General features: G+C 40.8%; 1 protein-coding gene across 3 annotated transcripts in view; it reads left to right on the plus strand.

Moving 5' to 3' along the window:
• DPYSL3 (dihydropyrimidinase like 3) overlaps positions 1–18,229 on the plus strand; it is a 54,365-nt gene that overhangs the window by 6,818 nt on the left and 29,318 nt on the right. Inside the window, exon 1 of one of the 3 annotated variants that reach the window (XM_028717891.2) lies at positions 14,752–15,031. The exons of the other annotated variants lie outside the window; for them this stretch is intronic. Within the exon in view, the coding sequence (XP_028573724.2) occupies positions 14,990–15,031 (42 nt within the window). The 5' untranslated portion in view covers positions 14,752–14,989. Of the gene's footprint in view, positions 1–14,751; positions 15,032–18,229 lie in introns of those variants that run through there. 3 annotated transcript variants of the gene reach the window in all.

The following is an 18,229-nucleotide window of genomic DNA, read 5'->3' on the forward strand; positions in this document are numbered from 1 at the left end:
AGTTAAATTAAAAATATAAAGTGTTCCTACCGTAAGTAACTTGTAGTAGTATATAGAAAGATGAACTGAAATTGCTATAATGTGCATGAATACAGATGCAGCTATATTATCAAGCAGTTTCAAGGCCCATTTAAAATGCTTTAGGTTTCTCATTTTATGGGGGGGGGGGAGATGTGTCTGCCTAACTTTTGCTAATTAGGAATTTATACTACTTCAGAGAAATCGGTGCATAGCACTTGTGTGGAAGCACAAGTGTGCCCTTGAAGAGAGGAAGAAAAGACTAGCTCTTAAATTGATTATTCTGAAGGGAAAGTTTCATTCCAAATTCAAAACTGATTGTAAAACGATTAGATCACAGTTTACCTGTACTAAATATTTATGTGTGATATTGTGTAGTGTGTACTTTGACCTACAAATGCAGAGGAGACTGATTGGTGTTTGGATGGAAATCCTCCATCCAATAAATGAAGAAACATCTCAGTAAGTGTTACATTACAGTGGTGACTACTATTAAACGCCTAGCTAAGTGGCTGTCCAGTTTGATGGGGTCGGATGAATGGAGAAACAAGCCAAGTCCTTCTTGCTCCTAATGTCATTTCTTGAAGCTAGTTGTCCAGGCCCAGGCCATACCTCTGTGGCTGTCTTTAGCTGCAGCAGCATCTGTGGCTAGCAAGCAGGCCTTCCAGCCACTCCTTGTTTCTCCCAGCAGTTACTCGCTCAGAGTATTATTATTCTGGGACTAGTGCAGGTGGGAATGGAGGAAGACAAATGCTTGCAGTCTGTGGTACAGTTTGCTGTGACACTGATCTCCTTGACATGCTGCAGACCAGGTGTAACTGGGAGCGAAGACAAAGGCCCTGTCCTCACATCATAGTAAGCTTACTGGGATAGTATGAATGAGCTTGCTAAAAGAGGAGCAGAACAACTGTGATCTTCCTGGCAGCCAACATATTTGTGCATTTGCACAAAGTCATGGTTTGGCTTTCATGCAAACATGGCCAAATTGATTCTAACTTAGTTGGAATCAGCTTTCCTCTTTTCTCTCAGCTGTGTCCTGCTCAACAATAGCTGGAAGAAGTGGTAGTGGTTCTCTGTATACTCCTATGGGAGACAGTTTTCCTCTTCTCTTTCCCTTTGTCTCATAGTTTTTTGCAGGTATTGTTGTTGGCCTACCATTTTTCAGTCAAATATAAGGTATAAGAGCAGTGGTGGAGCTGATCCAGCTCTTTGCACAGCTGCATTGCATTTCCCCTCTTTCCCTTGCATGCCCTATTTTGCTGGTGAATGTGGCTTAGTCAAAAATATTTTGTTGGCCAAATGTGGTGGCCTGACTGACCTAACTAATCAGTGCAGGGGAGAGATCTTGGAGGAGTTAGTATTCCATAATTAGGGACACTTGATAGGGTGTATATGCTCAGCACTTCATTGGATGCCATTTTTTCATATTTATATTCTAAAAAAAAATAACAGAAAACAGGTACATGCCTTTGCAAACTGGAAATGTGCCCAAATAATTTTGTGCTCAATGTATTGTTTAGAAGATACAGTTTAGAAGATTTATAATAATGGCCCCAAAGCATGAGTGCAAAACAGTAATTGTCAGTTTCAATAGCACCTAGTTTAGAAGGTTAGTGATTGATTGATTGATTGATTGATTGATACACATCTGCTCACTTGTGGAAGTGCTCTGTTGTTTAGCCACTGGCAGATATATTTTGCCTTGAAGAACAATAGACATGAGGGTGCCAATATTTTTATTTGTTACTCCCGTGGTGTAATTTCCTTTCGGACTGCCAGCTTAAGTGCATATTTGTTATGTAATTGCTTTAAGAAACTTCCTGTATTTTCATGTAGCTGTTCACATACTGATCTGTGATTCTGCTTCAGCTGTGGACTTGGGATGGAATTTAGGAAGGCAAGCCAGATTTCTCTAGTACTGCTCATTATTATCAATAGAGCTCCTGTCTTTTAGCTGATATAGCATCTCTGTGAGAAGATGATAGATTTGAGGATGAATTGGGAAGCTCATCAGATGTAATTAGAAGAATTGTTATGATTGTGTTACTTTCAGGTCATTGTCTGAATGACTTGGAAATGTGATGTAGTGGGTTTCTTTCTTTTTTAGTTGGCTGTTGATGAACTGTCAACAAAAAAACTTTTCAGCCAACATGTAATCATCCAAAACTGGCCCTGTTTTGGTTTTGATGGGAACAATGAAAACTTATTTTAAGAAACTTAAGAAAGAAACTAATGTCTGCAAGGTTGTTAACAGTGGCAAAGGCATGGTGAATTCTTCTGTATCATTAGAATGTTGGAAAAGTCTGGTTTGGAATTCAGCCTTGTTAGAGAAACTAACTACAGGTACCAAAGACATACATGTAGAGCAGTTTGAAGTCAATTCGAATGACGTTGTTGCTTTTCTAAATAAAGGAAACAGTGGTTGGACACTTCCAAAAATGTATTGTTTGATGTGATATTTTGAGTTCACAGGTGTGGTACTTAACAAGATTCTTTCTGTAAAAGAGGAATTGAAAAGAAAATACTATCATGTTGGTTTGTATATGTTGTTTGTTTTATTGTATAAAGTATTTAATGTTAACAGGTGATTGCCACTTCTGCTCAGGATGAATATTATTATTGGTAATTATGTATGACATACAGCTTCCAGAAATGCTGCATATGTGTTGATTATGAAGAATACTTGCATAGTATCAGGATGCTTGCATATCTAAATCAGGCATGAGCTCTGAACCAAATATCCCAAACCTTTGGAGAATTATTGTATCCAGTCTTCACTAAATTTGTACTTGTTTGACAAACAATTGGAACCTACTTATTTGTATCAGGTTGGAAATGATTGACTTTATACGTCTTGTACTGTAAAGGAGTGGACTAAAATCTAGGCTTTGGGAGATTCAGAATAGCAGTGTGCTGCTCCAGCTCTGGACCTTACATGATTTACTGATGGTGCTTTGCATTGTACTGAGTTTATGTTCAGCAAGATAATGGGAAATTTACAAATACAAATATTTGCAGTAATTGTGGTCACCTAGTGGAAGAACTGTATGCATTGCTATCGGAATAGTAGTAGTAGTAAAGCGAAATAAAGTCAGTATTGCTAACCAGAAAGATCTCACTTTGCCACCAAGTGTCCTATCCCTCCTTTCTGTAGCAGTAAGCCAAATGATCAGTTCTCTTTCCTCAACTCTTTCTTCCATGGAGTAAGTAATGCCACATCTACCTCCTAAACGCCATATAACTGACTCAGCCACCCAGTTCCTTAGCAGGCTATTATGCCCAGTAATGAAAAATGAGCTGTGCTATCCCACATTGAAGTAAATTTGAATCTAAATCTAGGCCTAGTCTGTGTTAGATGCTTTTTATACTTGAATTACTATCCTAGTAGACTCAGAATTGACTTTTCATAAAGAACAGTCACAGCATCTGAGTTGGAAATGATTAAGAATCCATATTCTTTTAATTAAATTCATTGGAAACATGTTGGTTTAAATTAAGGAGGAGTGGAGGAAGAGTAAAATGTTCTTTTGTTGAAAGGGGGGGAAACCATTTAAGTTAAAGCGTGGTTTTTTAAAAAGTCCGGTGCTTTGGAAAACTTTCCGTTGCTGGGGTTGTTTGGCTATATAAATTAGAGGCTGAGGAGTAGGTGTAATCTGTGCAGGAGATTCTAACATCTGTCTATTCCCATTGTGTGTGTTTAGTTAAAATTGTACAGGAAAATGTGCAGGGCAGAACAGAAATATATAGTACAGCTTTGAATGAAAAGCATCTGGACTGAAATCACCAATGTGTTTTCAGGAAACCCAGTTACTGTCCATTTCAAGTTTCCCAAATTCAGGGAGAGGTGCTTATGAGATCATAATTGGAAAAACAGATGTATTCAGAGGACCTTTCCTGATAGTGATTTTTTTGCTAAGTGAGCATTGATCATTTTGGCAACCATTTCTGGTTGTATTTCTTTTTCCGATAGAGATTTTGTGAAGAATTCATTTTAAAAACAACAACAAATCCTCCTGAAGAAGTGTGCATGCACACAGAAGCTTATATCCAGAACAAACTTGGTTGGTCTCTAAGGTGCTACTGGACATTTTTTTTTATTTAAATCCTCCTTAGTTACTGGATTTTAAACTCTCTTTTAAAATCACACGCTGTACTCTGATTAAAGTACAAAAGGAAAACCAAAAAAGTCAACCTAAATATAAGTCTACAGAACGTTCAAAAAGCTTCAAAATCAAGATATTAAAAAATATTCAAGCAACAGTTGTCCCAAACGCCCCTTACTAACAGTCACATTTAAGTCTTGAAGGTTAAAGTGTGCATATGTGTAATGGAACTGAACAGATAGCTGGAACTTTTTTGACAGAGTTGTTTGCTGTTACTCCCAGAGAGAGGCAAGTGTCATGTCACTCTGTGTTTGCTGGAGGGTTTATTGGGAAGATACAGCACAGTATCATAAGCTATAAAAAAATACATTTTTAAGCCCAGTATCTTGTCTCCATTAACCACCAGAGTGTTCTTGTGTCCAGGAGTCTGAGCTCACCAGATAGACCTAAACACTGGACTCCTCATGATGGACAATGACAATTAGATGATATAAACTAAGTATTGATACACTAATGGGGAGGCCTTTTATTTTCTGCCTGTCGTGCTGTTAGCTGGCTATCTCCATAATGAGCTTTATTCTTGGAGAAAGGACTCTGATATTATAGCCTCGGTGGTCTATCTTTCTTGCAAGGGTATGTTGCATTGATAATTGTGGACTAAAATATAAGCATTCTGTATATGTACATAAGGCCAAACACCTATGAAAGTACAAGTGTTACTAAAAATAAGAGGTCTGTGTGCCATAGGCAAGGTATGATGGGACAGATCCCCATCTAATATATAACTGGACCAACTGGAGTATCTGTTAGTCATAGCTAGCCCTATATACAGTATAAAAATTTGCTTTTAACATCAGTTTCACACTGTTTTATATAAAACTATGGCTAGTGAAAACATTGACAAATACTAATATTTTAATATTTAGAAACAACATAAAATGCTTAAAAGCCTGGGTGATCAGCACCTGGGATATTTTCTCCTCTTCCATGTTTCAGAAGTAGATGTTCTTTAAGATAACTTTATATTTGGGGAATTATACAGCATTTTTCTTGGTGGTGCCCTTCAATATTCTGATTATTCAAAAACAAATAAATATATGTGTCAGAGACTGCCTCCCGGTCTCAGCTCACAGAAGACCAACGCTAGCCATTAGAACTGTACAGAAGTCTTTATTGGCATTTAGTTTCCATTTCCAAACACTAGCGTGCGTCTCTACGTCTAAACCCTAGACCAGCGAAGCCTCGTCTGAGTCTCCGCCCCCTGTACACCAGCTTAAGACTCTAGCCTTACTCCACCTTCTACGTTTCTCCTTCCTCCTCTGGGTCCTACTACCCCCCTGGGTGCCTTCTTTCCGGGATGCCTCGGAAGCGGACCCTTCGGACTCCTCCCCTTCTCTCCGGCGGGCTTTGGGACCCGGCTCTCTCTCCGGACTGCCCATTGCACCCCCCTCCTGTACATTTGAACTTGGCGCGCGCGCGCTGCCCCTGACCTTCCTTTTGACCGTTACCTCGCTCTCTGATGCAGGCGTGGCTAACCCTGACTCATGTCCTTCCGCTGACGGAAGGCTGCCTGCTGCCGATGTTTGGGACTCCTCCCCCTTACTGCTCTCCGGTGGGAAAGTTGGTCCCGATTTCCAGCTGCTGCTCTCTGAGTCCCCTCTGGCCCCTCCTTCCTGGGGTGTTCCCTCTGGCAACCCCCTGGCTCTGACCACTGGGGCCCCTTTCTGTGAATCCTCTGATTCACTGGAGAGACTTAGAGACCTCGGATGGCTACCCTCGCTGACTTCTCCCTCAGATTCCTCTCCCTCGGTCTCTACTTCCTCCCTCTCCTGTCCCTCTGCTCCTGAACCCCTGACAATATGGTTTGCTTGAAAGTATTGTCACACACATGTAAAACTGGAAAGAACAGCAGCAACATTGAGCCTATATCATGTTGGTGTTTTAGCAAATATTCATTCATCTCATTAATTGTCTAGGTAGTAAGATAAATGACATGTATCTTAGATGATAGGTTATACTGCCAACATTCAGAAAAACACTGGTGAATATGATCTGTTTGGTGCATAGGATGTTCTTAATACCCCAGTGAGATCTAGAACTTGAAAGCTTTGTGGTTCTGAACCTCTTGCAGCTTTTCCTGTGTACTTCAGGTAGAGAATTTAAAATATGTTCTCCATGTAGAACCTGTGCTGAATTTTTTACAGTTTCTTTATGTGTTAGGTTTTATGCATTAGTACTATCATTTAAGTTGGCAAACACACTCCTTTGTGATATTTGTCTGGCTGCTTGTTTTGTGTCAGCCATTGTCTAGTGTTCTCATAGTGTATCACAGTCTTCCCCAATCTGGTGCCCTCCAGATGATTTGGACTACAACTCCCAGCAGCCCCAGCCAACCTACTTCTTACCCTATCACTAGTATGCACCATTTCAGTACAAATGTATTATTGTATTTTAGTGTTGTGTTGGAAGCCACCCAGAGTGGCTGGGGAAACCCAGCCAGATGGGTGGGGTATAAATAATAAATTATTATTATTATTATTATTATTATTATTAGTCCTCAAGTAAGCAGGTGGCTTTGAGGAAATCACACAGCAACCACTGTATAGAACTCACCACATACAACAGCTGCCATACTGATGAAATTTGAAGCTGCCTGTATATGGCAGACATCTTGCATGAAATGATCCTTCAAAACTACAAATACATCAGTTCAATCAACCAAAACATCTGGGAAGTACTACATGTTGTACAGTCTCACTGTGTGTCTCAGTGCATCTCAAATTGCAGCTGTGATTGTGGGAATTCCTTGAGACTTTGACAGGCACACCATATACATGGTTACAGTGGGGAAAATAAATCGTGTGAATTTGTCTTCAGAAGTCTTTCTGTATGAGTGTGAATTAAAAGAGAGAACAGTTGCTATGGATGAATGAAGAAAAGAAATTGTCAAAAACAAAAACAAATGTCTGATATGCTTTCCAGAAAGCAAGTTAAGGAAGCAGGAAAATGGGCATTGCTTCATACATGTCCAACTGAAGCCTGGCTAAGGCAATGTGTGGTTCCATCCATGACTTTCCCACCTCTCAAATGGGAAATTGCTATGATCCTTTTATACTGACAAGTTTGGAGGAGGAAGTTTTGAGCAGAAATCTCACCTCCCTCTTTACATTCTTAGTATTGTGTGTAACTAGGGGGGAGTGAAACAGGTGCTTTGGTTTTATAAACTTGCCTTTATTCTTCATTCTTGTCAGCAACTGAATTAATGCAGTGGGGAAGCTGGATACTGTTCACTGTTTTGACCAGATGATAATTGCATTGGGGTGGGAAGAGAAATATCTTGCAATGAACTTTCTCCTCTTTTCTAGGCTCAGTTTACAAAATCCTAAGATGCCCTGTCCCATTCAGGATAGCTCTCTGGCTCTAACTAGCAGATTCAGGATGTGGTGCTTTCTGTTCTTCCAGAAAGAAGAGGGTAATTTGGCAAAAGCTATAATAAGCTATTTTCTCCTTCTGGCTTTTACAACTTTTCCTTGTGGCACTCTCAACCGCCAGTGATGTGGGGTGTAGAATTTTCAGTGCTTTATATTTTTGTGGGGGAAAACCAGTTTCATAGCTTCATCAGGAACAATGAATGACTTTCAATAGCAAGTATTAGGGAAGCTTGGCCATTTCAAAGATTATAGCTTGATATACTAAATACAGGTAAAATGAACATGCTAAATTAGATCACTCTCAAGGATATCAGAAAATGTTGCAGTGCAAACTGAAAATATTCCAATGTCAATTGCCTCAGTTGGTTTGTTTTATCCTTCTTTATAGCTGTTGAATTTACTTAGTTTTTGTTTATTGGAAGCTAAGGGTTCAGGCCTTCTTTTGGAGGTAGTGGTGGGAGGGAATGAACATGAACTAGAAGCTGTTCAAAGTTCAGCCCCAAAATGAACTTAATTCTCCTTTAGATTACCTAGCAATTATGGAAACTACTTCCAGGCAGGGCTCTTTTTTTTCACTGGAACTCAGTTCCAGCACCTCTCAGGAGGCATTAATGGTGAGCCCCTCTTTTTCTAGAAAAATAGCACAGCTTTCAGAGATGTTTGAACTGGTTCATTGAACTGAACTAGTTCATTCCAAACCCTGCTTATCATAGCCCCCACAAACTAGGCTTTGAACTGTGCTTCTTCAAGGCAAACAACACTGTTACAAGCAAAGTGTCACCTTTAAAAGCCTTCTTTTGTTTGAAAAGCTGCTTCAGGAAAGGACAGTTTAAGAGTTAGAAGAGTAAAGTACTCCCTGCACCTATCTTAATGTTTCCAAAGAACAACAAAACAGTTGCCTGAGTACCATTTCTGATCAAGAGCTTCATTAACTACAAAACCCAACATTTGGGATCCCCTCCAAATCTTTCGTTGGATTTTGTAGTCATTTTGTAGCTCTGCCCAAGTCAGTACTGTATTAGCACCCCAGAGTCTTTGGGCTATATTAAGACAAGGTGTTTGAGATCCATTATGAAATTTGGACAACAGTGCATTGTAGGAGGATGGGGGGCGGTGCGGATAACAGCAACCCTTTCCCTGCATAGATTTCCCATTGTAAGTGCTCCCTAGCTGCCCCATAATAGGTGCTTGGGTGAAGGCATTTACGCCAGAAAACAGTGCAGTGAGGAAGGGTTCTACCTTCCCATCCCCACAGTACTAAAGTCTTGATTAATTCAGAGGGAGGAAGAGAGAGTTGTTGCTTTAAAAAAATGAAAAGATTGGGAGAACCAATCATGGATCTCAAACATATCTAATCTGGCCCACTGCTGCAGAAATTGGGTGAGGCTTATATCATATCATATCATGCACATCAGGAAGTCATCAATGGTGTAAGGCTGATGCAGAGTATGCATACTGTTTCCAGTGTGATTTTTGGCCGAAGCAGCAAGACTTAAGCACTTTTCTTTAAAAAAAAGAAAGAAAGAAGAAAAGAGAGAGTCTTTACAAGGGTAAAAAAGAGATATGAAACAGGCCCAGAAAGGAATGCTGGCAGCACATCCCATACAGGATGAATGTAGGGAAAACCATCAAGTGGAACAACTTCTAGCCTAGACTTGGCATGGAAGTTGATGTCTTGTGCAGTGAATCTGAGAAGTAAAAGCTTTTTCAAAAATGTCATTAAAAATGAATGTTTAAAAGAATAGAAAATGTGACTTGGCAACAAAGAAAGCAGAACCTCCCCTCACTTCCCAGAACTTACATGCAGCCTGCATGGTGTAGTGTGATGTAATGGTTAGTGTAAGACTAGGACCTGGAAGACAAGGGTTCAAATCCTCACTCAGCCATGAAACTCATTGGATGACCTTGGACGAGTCTTGGCCTAATCTACTTCACAGGGTTGTGAAGTAGATTAAATGAAGTAGGAGAACCCTGTACACTGCCATAAGCTCCTTGGAGCAACAGCAGGATATAAATATACAAAATAAATAAATTAATGTATTGTTTCTAAAATGTCATGAAATCACTTTCTTCAAAATGTACATACTTCAGCTTAATTGTGAAATGATTGTGGATTGTGTTGCTACAGGGGAAAAATTGAACTTCATTGAGAATACTGGGTGTTGCAATATAGTTAAATAGTGCAGAAAGTAATAGTATGAAGACATGTCAAACTTTTGTCAGCTAACAAATATTATGTGGGATCATCTTGTAGTTGCAGAGGCAAATCAATAAATGTTTCAGAGGCCTAAAACGGATGGGTGGTGTGTGGTTAGTTTTTTTTAAAGGGATCTGTATTTAAACCACACTACCCATTATCCAGTAATACACACTGGGTAGAATTCAGTGTTGTGCTATTACAAACATTTCACTTGACAAATGGAGCAATTCTGCCCCTCCCTTTCTGGATATTCTCCCAACACCAGCAGCCCTACCAAGGGTAGGGGGCGCAAAGAAGCAAGGGGAAACTCCCATTGTGTAAGTGTTTGCATGGGGCTTCTGCTGATGGGGTTTGTTAAGTGAATCCTGATCATGAAGTTTTATCTAAAAGATACACAAGTGAAAGTTGCTTCTGCTCATTCCCCCCCATCCCACTGCAGTTCCCCATACTACACGTTAGCTCTTTCCTAAGGGTCCTCTAACCTCAGGAGCGGTTTTTCAGGGAGCTGTAGTGGGCCGGGAAATCCTGTTATTCAAGCAGACTTATATCTGCCTAACTTTGGATGCAACTTATGAAATGATGTGTGTTGTAAAAAGGTAAAGGGACCCCTGACCATTAGGTCCAGTCGTGGCCAACGGGTTGCGGCGCTCATCTCGCTTTATTGGCCAAGGGAGCCGGCGTACAGCTTCCGGGTCATGTGGCCAGCATGACTAAGCTGCTTCAATATTTGAAGGACCATCCCTTGTTTTTGTATTATGTATGTTGTTCACCATCCTGGAATCTATTGGATGAAGGGCAGTATACAAATAATTTAAACAAATAAATAAAATAAAAAGAGTGTTTGGTTCCATTTGACCAGGCTGACTGTCATCCACCTGCACCAATGCTGATTTACTAGATCTGTGCTGTTGCTCTCCAGAGACAGTTTACCTCTTTGGTAAAGGTAAAGGACCCCTGACAGTTAAATCCAGTCGCGAACGACTCTGGGGTTGCGACGCTCATTTCATCATGTGGCCAGCATGACTAAGCCGCTTCTGGCGAAACCAGAGCAGCACCCGGAAATGGTGTTTACCTTCCCACCGGAGCAGTACCTATTTATCTACTTTCACTTTGAGGTGCTTTCAAACTGCTATGTTGGCAGGAGCTGGGACTGAACTATGGGAGCTCACCCCGTCGCAGGGATTCGAACCGCTGACCTTCTGATCTTTAAGCCTTAGGCTCAGTGGTTTAGACCACAGTACCATCCACATCCCTTTACCTCTTTGAAGCGGGTGGAAACCATACTTACAAATGATTCGAGAAAGGCTCCAGGCCCGTTTTCCCACATGCCATTGCTGTGTTGAGAGTGCCACTGCTTTTGTAACCTAAATGGCACCATCACAAGTGGACAGTATCAGACTTAGGGGAACCCAGAGATTGTAGAAGCACAAGTAATTTCTATGACTGAGAGCCAGTGTGGTGTAGTGGTTAAGAGCGGTAGTCTCCTAATCTGGGGAACCGGCTTCGCGTCTCCGCTCCTCCACTTGCAGCTGCTGGGTGACCTTGGGCTAGTCACACTTCCTTGAAGTCTCTCAGCCCCACTCACCTCACAGAGTGTCTGTTGTGGGGGAGGAAGGGAAAGGAGAATGTTAGCCGCTTTGAGACTCCTTAAAAGGGAGTGAAAGGCGGGATATCAAATCCAAACTCTTCTTCTTCTTGACAAACTCTAAGGGGAACTTCAAAAACATCCCCCAAAGGATTGAGCGTGCTCAGTGGCTATGGAGTTTGGGATATGAGGAGAGGAAGGAAATGGAGTGGATACAATAGAAGAATAGAGTCTTTTGCAGCTCTTGCTATGTATATGGATTTTGCAAGAGAGTTTTTATAGCAATACATAAAATGACTTGCCGGATCTAAAATCACACAAAAAGTGACAGGTGCCTTTCCCCTTTCCACCGTAAGTCCTGCCCCTTTCATTGAAAGTTCCCCCTTTTGCTATAAATTTTATATTGTTTAATATAAATTTGATACAAATTATTCAAAAGAGTGATTATAAAAGTTTGTTTTAGGATATCATGTGACCTATGTACATGGCTGTCTCAGTGCCACAAATCTGACAGCGGGTTTTGAGTCCCCGTATAGATACTAAATGTTTGGGTTGTGCCTCCCCACCCCACCCCTGTAGATGTTGTCATTAGCATCTAGCATAGTGTTTGAAATTCCAGTGTGTGTATACTGTAAGCTCTTCAAGGTAGCCTGCCCTTTGCCCCAGCTACAGAACAGATGTAGATGACCCAACCATCCTTACCCCAAGGCTTTATGAATGCTATGACCAATAGGAACAGGCCTTTCCATTGACCATTGACCAATGAGCTTTTTGGAAGACAGGGACATGCCTCTGGGATATGAGAACTAGGAAAGGTATAAATTTGAAGGCTGTTTTTTCTTACTACACTTGTCTATTGGTTTATAAAATCTGATTTCTTCTCGGGGCTAAGATGCAGAAAATGATTATTTGTTACAGAAGTTCCATGTCTTTCTGTGGAGATCCTGTACACTAGGAAATCCAAATATTTTTATTAAGGGGATTTAATGGAACCACTAGTATATGTGCATTGCAGAAATACTCAATTTTCATTAAATAATATGCTGCACAAGAGATAAAATTAACTTTATGCTATTTCTGAACAGAAACTCGAGCCATAGGTAGTTCTGATTACTCGCTGTCTCTTTCGCTTTATATTTAACAACAATTATTTGCTGTGATCTTGCTGTGTTTGACAAACCCACCACCTGCTCCAGCTCCAAGAGAGGAGGAAGGGAATTCCTTCTACTGTAATTCCCAGTCTCTAAGCATAAGCTGCTCCACTGAGCATTCTGATGGATGCCCTTGGCTCACTTTTAATCTTCAAACCAGTATTGGCTTTTCCATGGCATGCCAGGTGAGATGCATGCGAAAGAGGAGATCTGAGAGTGGAACAGGAGTAGAAAGTGGGAAAGGTTAATGTAGCAGAAGGATGCAGGTTAATCAATATGCATAAAGACTCATACAAAAGGAAGCCCATGTTTGTTTATTCTCTAACTTCTCTGCATGAATTCTGAGGGTGGTGTAAATTGTTGAAACGTGAAAGTCCCTGGAGGTAAAAGTTCTTTATTGCATATTTATCAAAATGAACAATCACTGAGCAACAAGAGCTGTTACGTTACACAAGTCAGTCATTCAGTCATTCGCTAGCTACTGTGGAATTACTGAATTTCCCGTCAGCCCAACTGGCAAATGTTTTTGTCTCTATTGAAAATAAGCGTTTGTAAGGGTAAGTGTGAGCCATCCCTACTGGCATAGTCTGTCAGCTGACTTGGTAGGTGGTGAACCCTAAAGCGGCTCTGTGGTCTGAGCACCCACAGTCCTGGACTCAAATCAAGGGGTTTGTGGTTAAAACCCTGGGTGCTTAGTGGGAATTCTAGAATGTGCCTTAGGATAGTTTGCTTCTTTCCACAAGCTCTAGTAGCTGACTATACAATATTTCCCCTGCCCTCCCTTCAGCTTACAGAGCAGATATTTTGTACATATGTTCTGCAAATGGATGAGATTATCTCACCTCAGGTATGAAGCGCAATATCCACAAACCACATCAACAATCTTAGACCCCCTAACCACACTGTAAAACTTTTTAGAACAAAGAAAGTTTATATTTCAGAGGGCTTGATGATGAGAAACTTTTTTATTTTGCTTGTTTTGTGCCCCCCCAGCTTTATGTATGTCAGTTACTTTTCACAAGCCCTGAAAGAAATGGATTTCCAAATAAAAACCTTTGAAAAAATATTGATCATTTTGACTAAAAAAAATTTAAAAATATGAAAATTCTTTTAAAAAACCAGGTGGGGGGTTGTTCTAAAATAAAGTTAGGTCTTGTAACCCTGTTGCACTTCTCCCTTTCCTGCACACACCATTTTCCGAACAACAGCAAGATTTTAAAAATGGATGGGTTTTGAATTCCTTAGGGAGCACTTTCCAGTGAAATAGGGTTGACATGGGTTAGGTTTTCAAGCTTGGTCTAAAACCATGAGAACAAGAAGATTACTTTGCAGGGGATGGTGGAAGAATCAGTACAATATGAAAAATGATAAGGTAGCAGCTTTCCAAACTGTGTGTCACAACACATTATTGTGTCAGTTGCATTGTGTAGGTGTGTCATGGGAATGCTCCCCATGCTCTTCCCAAGGCTGGAAGGGGGTTAGTTTATCCTCCGGTTTGCTAGTAAAACTGAATTACTGTGGCTTGAAATGATGCATTGTCTAAAATGTGTGTCACCAAATTGGAAAGTTTGGAAAGCTGTGTAGGGATTTTAAGGAGACTTTCTTACAAAAGAAACACTGTTGTAAATATGAGTACTAGCTTAACTGCCTCTTCCTTTACAAAGTTTTTAGTCTACCACATGGCAACTTAGCTGCTACTCTTCCACTTATGTACATTTTGTTAAAGCATCTGTTTTAGACAAGAAACAAACTAGAGTAAGGTTACCGGACATCCCTGTTTCCTGGGGACAGTCCCTGGATTTACAAATCAGTCCCCCTTCCAAAATCCATTGAAGTTGAAAAGTGTCCCCAGATTCATTGAAAAAAATCTGGTAACCTTAAACTAGAAGTCATTTGTTGCTCAAAGAGATGAAATATATTTGACCATTTTCCACTGGGTATGTATGGATACTAATTCCTAAAATCTTAGCTGCTTGCTAGTCTCTGGGAAGTTTGATGCGCTTTTCTGACTGCTCCCTTGAATTGTCAGTGCTGGCTTGTAGCTCCTTGCTTCTTCTGCAGTAGCTAACGTCCCTGGGAAAGAGCTTATGGGCCTTGCCCAGTCCCTTTGCAAATCTGGTAGCCAGTCTTTCCACTGCTACCCTCTAGCGGCTGTCATGCCTTACTGCTATGACAGCAGCTCGGAGTGGGTGAGGCAAATAAGGCGAGGAGAGAAAAATCAATGCACAGAGAAAGCGAGACTGGGAAGAAGGAGAAGGGAGGAGTCGCCTCATCAGCCATTCCTGTCTTACAGGGTCCCAGCTGTCATTGGTAAAAGAGGAGGGAGGGAGAGGATTTACTATTGTGTGAAACAAGTGGGAGGGGGCAAGACAGAGAGGAAGACGAGGAAAGGAAGGAAGCACCATTTGTTTCACCTGAGCCTGAGCTTCTTTGCAAGCTGGTACTGCTCCTAGGTTGGAGGATAGGAGCTGGTTCTATCCCTGCCACAACAGCCGAACGTCATGTCTGGTTATCAGGGCAAGAAGAACATCCCCAGGATAACAGTGAGTGGCTTAACGTATCTTCTTTCGTTCTCCCCACCCTCCGCTCTTCATGTTTGCTGCATTTATGCTTCTGTCTTCACATTTGTTTTGTATTAGTTTACTCATCCCCACCAGCTACAACCCATGTCAGTCTAGTTTTGTAAGAAGCTGGTGCTGATTCAATTCATAGTTGCGAGGGATATTAAAAAGCCAGCCAGCTTGCAAAAATGAGGAGGTGCATGCAGGGGCAGCCCTGATTAAGTAAATCTTGGGACTTTCATAAACTGTACAATTGTCTCATGCTGTTAAATTACTGTCTGGGAGGACTGTACTTGTGTGAAGCAGTGATATCAGACTGCAGTATCTTCAAGCCCCCCCCCCCACATCCCCCTTCATGTCTGTTGTCCATGTCTGTGGGGCATGGTGAGGATTTAGTGACATTCTGTTTTCAACCCTGCATGTTGGGAGTAGATTTCCCTCCTTGTTCAGTTCAGGATGTTTGATCACTTTTTAAATGCTTTGGACAGACCCTTGTTTTTGTTTTTTGTTCTGTCACCACTCCTTTTTTTTTAAAAAAAAAAGCAGGAACACTGGTATGCCTAAGTTGCCTGCTGCATAGTTTCGTTTGCTGCATATTTGGGTGCGTCATGTGCTTTGACTGGCTCAGGAAAAAGAGGAATTGATTCATCTGTAAATGTGAAAGCTTTGTTTTACAAATGAATGTGAAATACATAATTTTCTCTTGTTCTAAATAATGGTTTGCTTGTTAACATGAAATAAAAACTGTCTGTTGGAGAGCATGGGGGGAAATACCGTGAAAAATAGCAGTGTGTTTTGCATCTTTGCATCAGTGTGTGCCCTGCAGATGCATTTCCAGTGGCTTCATACTCCACCCTGATTTATTGTTGATGCAATGAAACGGCTTGCAGAGGGGGTACCCCCTTGGTCTTTAATAGGCCTAGGGTTTATTGTCGCTGGCTTCAGATGCAAGGAGTGCAGCTGTGCTTTGTCTCCAATGCATTTTAATGAAATCTTTTGTGGGATAGGGTATGCATTGGGGGAACGGGTGGCTACTCCATCTTTGAGGCAAACAAAGGAAGCAGCACAACCAAGCATGCACACACACTCGCACACACACTGGGTTGGAGGGGGGAGAAGCTTAGCAGATATTTTGTCTTCCATCGTACTTGTTTAGAGGGCAACTAATTTCACTAAAGGATTGCCTTTTCTGATGGGATTTTATTGAGTGCTTTCTTTTGTTTGCCCATTTAATGGCTTAAAAGCATTTGAATAAAATTGATGCTCATGAATTCATTTTGTGATGTGTGGGGCATATTTTCCTACCTGTGACCTTAAATAAGGGATGAGTTTATGTTAACTACGGCTGCCAGTTTGTTTTTGTCACCCCATCCCCACTGAAACAGCCAGTTTTCTTGAACCTTTTTTGGAGCAGATATTTTTCTTTTAAGGTGAAAAACACTGAAAATCGCAGACAAGACAGTTGGGACTAATTATATAAAAGAAGTAGACATAGCCAGCATCTTATTTTACTCTCACATTTCTGGCAGTACTGAATTATTTGCCTTTAATACCAAAGTCATTTAATATTTAAGCCAATTTTTACCTGCTTTCAGATAAAGCAGCTAGGTGTGTACATGCACAGTATAATACTATAAAGCAGCCATGTAAAAGTGTTACATTTTCTTCTCTCTTAGGTCTAGAAGGTGTGACCTACATTAGCTAGCTAAATCCCATGATATTGTTTTCTTTTGTGCTGCTGCACCTGACTGCAGCAGTTTTTCCTCTTTGACGCTCTGTGCAGTGGGGCCGCACCTATCTTGGTATTCAGCATATGCTTTCTTATGCTTTCTTTGAAATAGTGGAAAGTCCAGCTGCACTAGGGCCCAGCTGCTCACTATTGTGTGTTGTTTCATAGGTCTGCTTTGGTTATTTTATGGCTACAATTAGCTTAAAAAATTATGGCATTTAGTGCTGTGGATCTAAAGTCAGGATAAAAGTAGTGATAATAAATAAATTATTTGAGAGTGATATTATTCTTTTCAGGGGTTTTTAAAGCATTCTCAGCAGCACTCTCTCAAATTAATGTCATTTTAAAAAGCAGTTCAAGATGGTGTAGCTGGAAAATAAATGGTAAAGTTAGGTATGCCCCTTTAAAGATGCACACCTAACAGTCCTCTGATAGTGTTAATAATTGTCAATTCTATACCACATGGTAACCACATAGTACAGAACTGTAAGGTGTGTACTATTGCGAGAATTTTCCTTGTTCAGTATATGAGATGTTGGTCCCCTGAAGACATGACACATTGAAGAACTGCTTTCTTAGGAGTCCTGGGGGAACCCCACCCCCACTTTCTACAGGGAGGTGCATCCCTGCATTTGAAAGGGTGTGACCACCCAGTAACCAGAAGTAATTTCCAAGAGGGAAAGAGTATACTGGTATTCAAGATTTTTTCTGCCCACAACACTGATTGCCACATGTGGCCAGCTCAGGCTGTGCACAGCCCATCGTTTTTTCCTCATTTGACAGGTTGACTAGCAGGGGATTGCAATGCTGTAGAAGAACATCTGAGATCAAGAAAATAAACTCTTGAGGTATAAGAGCACTGAATCCCTTTGTCATCATAGCTGGCAGTAAATCTCACTGCTAGTAATGAATATTGGAGTGAAAACAGTAGTACGCTTCCACAGGCAGTGATGTGTGCCTGGTTGTATGGGTGGGGCTCTGCCTAAACTCAGGCATAACAGTTTCTGCGTGATCCTTAGGGATAAGCCAAAATCTTGCAGAATAATAGTGTTGCTTGTTTGTACTTAGCTTGTACATAAACTAAGAAATCCACTACAACTTGTGCAGATATTCATCTTGCATATTGTTGAAAAGCAGTCTGATGAAATGGGAATGGCAGGATGTCTGTCTTGTCTTTCATACTGGTGCTCATGAGCAGGGCGTTGCCACCTTGAATATGGCTATACATGTATAGTGAGATTACCTAGACACCTGAATTAGGAAGATGGTGAGGTAGACTGAATAAAATAAGTTGTAGATAATGTATTGGAACTGGCCAATATTGCAAGAGCTCAGTGGGTTTAGGTTAGGAAGTAAAGATGTGAGACAGATAAGATGCAGACTATACAAATAGTATGTGTTTTGCTCAAAATAGACTCTTAGGAATCAAAATTACAATTGATGCTATGTTT

Source organism: Podarcis muralis, chromosome 2 (genome assembly GCF_964188315.1).
Source record: "Podarcis muralis chromosome 2, rPodMur119.hap1.1, whole genome shotgun sequence".
Taxonomy (NCBI): domain Eukaryota; kingdom Metazoa; phylum Chordata; class Lepidosauria; order Squamata; family Lacertidae; genus Podarcis; species Podarcis muralis.